This window comes from Helianthus annuus, chromosome 16, assembly GCF_002127325.2.
Source record: "Helianthus annuus cultivar XRQ/B chromosome 16, HanXRQr2.0-SUNRISE, whole genome shotgun sequence".
In the NCBI taxonomy this organism is placed as follows: domain Eukaryota; kingdom Viridiplantae; phylum Streptophyta; class Magnoliopsida; order Asterales; family Asteraceae; genus Helianthus; species Helianthus annuus.
In genome coordinates, this window is record NC_035448.2 from 45169670 (window position 1) to 45173250 (window position 3581).

General features: G+C 31.6%; 1 protein-coding gene across 1 annotated transcript; it reads left to right on the forward strand.

The window, feature by feature from the left end:
- The first annotated feature begins 304 nt into the window (after positions 1-304).
- Positions 305-1009, forward strand: LOC110929765 (pathogenesis-related protein 1A-like). Its single transcript, XM_022172942.2, has one exon. The coding sequence runs from the start codon at positions 367-369 to the stop codon at positions 853-855; it is 489 nt and encodes a 162-aa protein (XP_022028634.1). The 5' UTR covers positions 305-366; the 3' UTR covers positions 856-1009.
- Positions 1010-3581: the final 2572 nt, after the last annotated feature.

Genomic DNA, 3581 nt, shown 5'->3' on the forward strand with positions numbered 1-3581 from the left:
CGCTGATGTGGCGGGTCATGGTGCTCATGTGCGTCTTAACCACACCCTATAAGGCTATAATCTTATAAGATAAGTCTCTATTAACTTTTACAAAAATCAAAGTTATCATATTTAAACTGGATTGTTTCTTTATCTTTTCTTTTTTTTTTTTTTCATTTTATCACTAAAGTGAGATTAACGTGAAGATCGTTACACCTAAGGGGGATGTTCTTTTACTTACAATGGTATGCTTGACTTATTAACCTACGCACATGCAAAATAAACATTCCAATAGCCATAACGTACTATAAATAGACACTAGCGATTCATGTCTCTCCATCCACACCAATTTTCTACCCATTATACCCAAGAAAACAAAGGTTAATTATGGGGCCATTCCAACTTCAGTTTGCACTAATTTGTTTCTTAGCTATTGTCATGTTTCACAGCACCCACGCACAAAACTCCCAACAAGATTACTTAGATGCTCACAATGAGGCACGTCGTGAAGTAGGTGTTGAAAACATGGTATGGAACGCGACTGTGGCTGCGTATGCTGAGAGCTATGCTAACCAGAGGATTGGGGATTGTAACCTCATCCATTCTAGTGGACCTTATGGCGAGAACCTTGCGGAGGGTGGTGGTGCATTCACAGGTGTTGATGCTGTGAATTTATGGATAGGTGAAAAAACATTTTATGATCATAGTAGCAATACATGTGCTGAAGGAAATGAATGTGGGCACTATACTCAAGTGGTGTGGCGTAATTCTGTTCAACTTGGTTGTGCTAGGGTTCAGTGCGTCAATAATGGTTATTGGTTCGTTATTTGCAACTATTATCCTCCTGGAAACTACGTTGGCGAGTCTCCTTACTAGGGAATTATATATTTGATATATGTATGGCTTATACGATATACGAATAAATAAACATGCATTTTCAGTTGCAATAATTAACGATGGAGCTTGAAATGTTAATTCCTTTTAAGCGAATCATCTCATATTCACAATGCTAATGCATTTTTTTTTGTTAGATTTAGTACAAGTACACACTTATATATAGCGGGTTGAGATCCTGTACAAACAGTGCTAATTATAAGAACCGTAAGAACAGATCTGAACCATTGTTAATTTAAATCAAGGGTTGATATTGATTATAAATAAAACTCTTATAATTAAAAATTACTACTAACAAATTAGGGGTAATTTTGTAAAATTGCTAGTCATTTGACCATTTTCTATTAAATACAAATTCCACCAAGGTTTTTTAAACTAAAATAACTTTTATATACTTCATTATTTTTTTTAAAAATATATACCATAAAATCAAGTATTTTTTTATCTTTAATATGAGTACCATATTGCTATACATTTTTGTATTTATAAAAGTGTTTTTTAAAAAAAGTTAACAAAAGGTGTTTTATATTTGTGCTAATAAGGTGCTGATTATGTGTTAATTACAAAATAATACAAACAAACACCAAAAGTAGATATAATCAGCACTAGGGGTGTGCATGGGTCGGTTTGGTTCGGTTTTTACTATTAACCATAACCATAACCGCTAGTTCGGTTATGGAGCTTTGGTAACCATAACCATAACCAAACTTCGGTTATGGTTAATCAGTTATGAAGTCGGTTATGGGTCGGTTTTGGTTAATTTCGGTTAAGTAACCAAGCAAGGTTTGAAATAAATAGGGTTGTGCACGATTTGAACTTAGCTTAAGCCTATTTTATAAGATAACAGAGACTAAACTTTTTGGTGAAACTCCCAATTTGGGGTTCTTTTTAATAGGGTAATTCTCAAACAAAAACAATTATGGCCATAACACCTTAGTTCTTTATCAAAATAAATTGGCATCTACATCAAGATCATTTTGTTACTAACGTACTTTTATCTTAGTAAAAACCTTCTATATGGTTTTGTAAAACACAAATCCATTATATAAAGTTAACATCACATGTTCGGTTCGGTTTCGGTTATATCGGTTAACCAAAGCTTCATAACCATAACCATAACCAATTGAGCGGTTATACAAAGTTTCATAACCATAACCATTGGTTATAGTGGTTATCGGTTATTAGTGGTTCGGTTATGTCGGTTATGGTTTGGTTGTCGGTTATGGTGGTTAATTCGCTCACCCCTAATCAGCACATCTGGTGTGCTGATAATGGAGAACGATTGAAGATGTTGTGCTAATGTCGTTTATGTTGATAATGGAGAACGATTCGAGGACGATGTGCTGATAATGAAGAACGATTAATGATGTTGTGCTAATTATATAGTGTTGTGCTGATTATATTTTTTGTAATTATTTTTAATTAGTTATAAATAAATATGGTCAAAAAGTCTAAATTACCCCTAAACTAATTTTTTATTGATGGACACTTGTCAATTATGTATTGGTTCTTATGGTTCTTACAAACTTAAGTGTTTGTATTTGATCCCATTCCTATATATAGCATACCAGCGAAAACAAATTAAATAATGTTGCACAATATGAAATAAATATATTCATCACAAGTTAATATCACACAAAACTCTAAGCTAAAGTTATATTGTAATAACACATAACTGGTTATCGTGATTCTGCCAATACTCAGTACCTCAAATGAAAAACATGACTAAATGTCGTCTAGAATACGTTAACTTCTAGTCATTAATTTTGACTTTTTATATTGTTACATTATGTATATTGCCTTGCAATTTGTACAACGGTAATTTTAATTTAATATATATATGATCCATGGTTATGTGGAAAAACAATTGAAGAAAAAGAATATAGCTTTCACTACTTTTAAATTATATTTTCAGATTTTACTTGGTTTTTCATAATAATGATAACACGAGTTTGTCATAGAAATCTTGATTGACGTTTTTTATTTCTTAGTTATCATTTTCATGACAAATCGTAAGAATTTCCTTATAAAATGATCTTCAAGTATTGGTTTTGCTCATTTAATAATACATCATGTTTTTCTTGAAGAGTGTTCCTCTCGTGTTTTCTACTTTCGCTTTTGTCTTGTGTGATATGCAACCGGATTGCAATTCCGTTCTACGTTAATTTCTAGTCATTAATTATGAATTTTTTATATTGTTACATTGTGTATATTGTCTTGCAATTTGAACAAAGTTAATTTTAATTTAATTTATATACATATATATATATATATATACACACATATATATAGAGGTTGGTAATTGTACAATAGGGGTTAACGTATGATCGTACACGACTGGATTTTCAACGTGCGACTTTATTTTTTAACATGCAATTTGTGATGAAAAAACAACATGCGAAATTGTACAAAAAACCAACATGCGATTTCATCAATTTTACCAACATGTTTTTTTATAACATGCGATTTCACAATCGCGTACGATCGTACGATAAGACGTATTGTACCTTACATTTTCCTATGTATATATATATATATATATATATATATATATATATATATATATAGGTAAAGTGTACTGTACAAATGCCCTTATCGTACATTACGTACGCTACAATCTCAGCCGTCAGATCAGCTTCCCGCATTTTAAAAATCGCATGTGATAATTTTTGATGAATTCGCATGTTGTTTTTTTTGTACCAATTTCT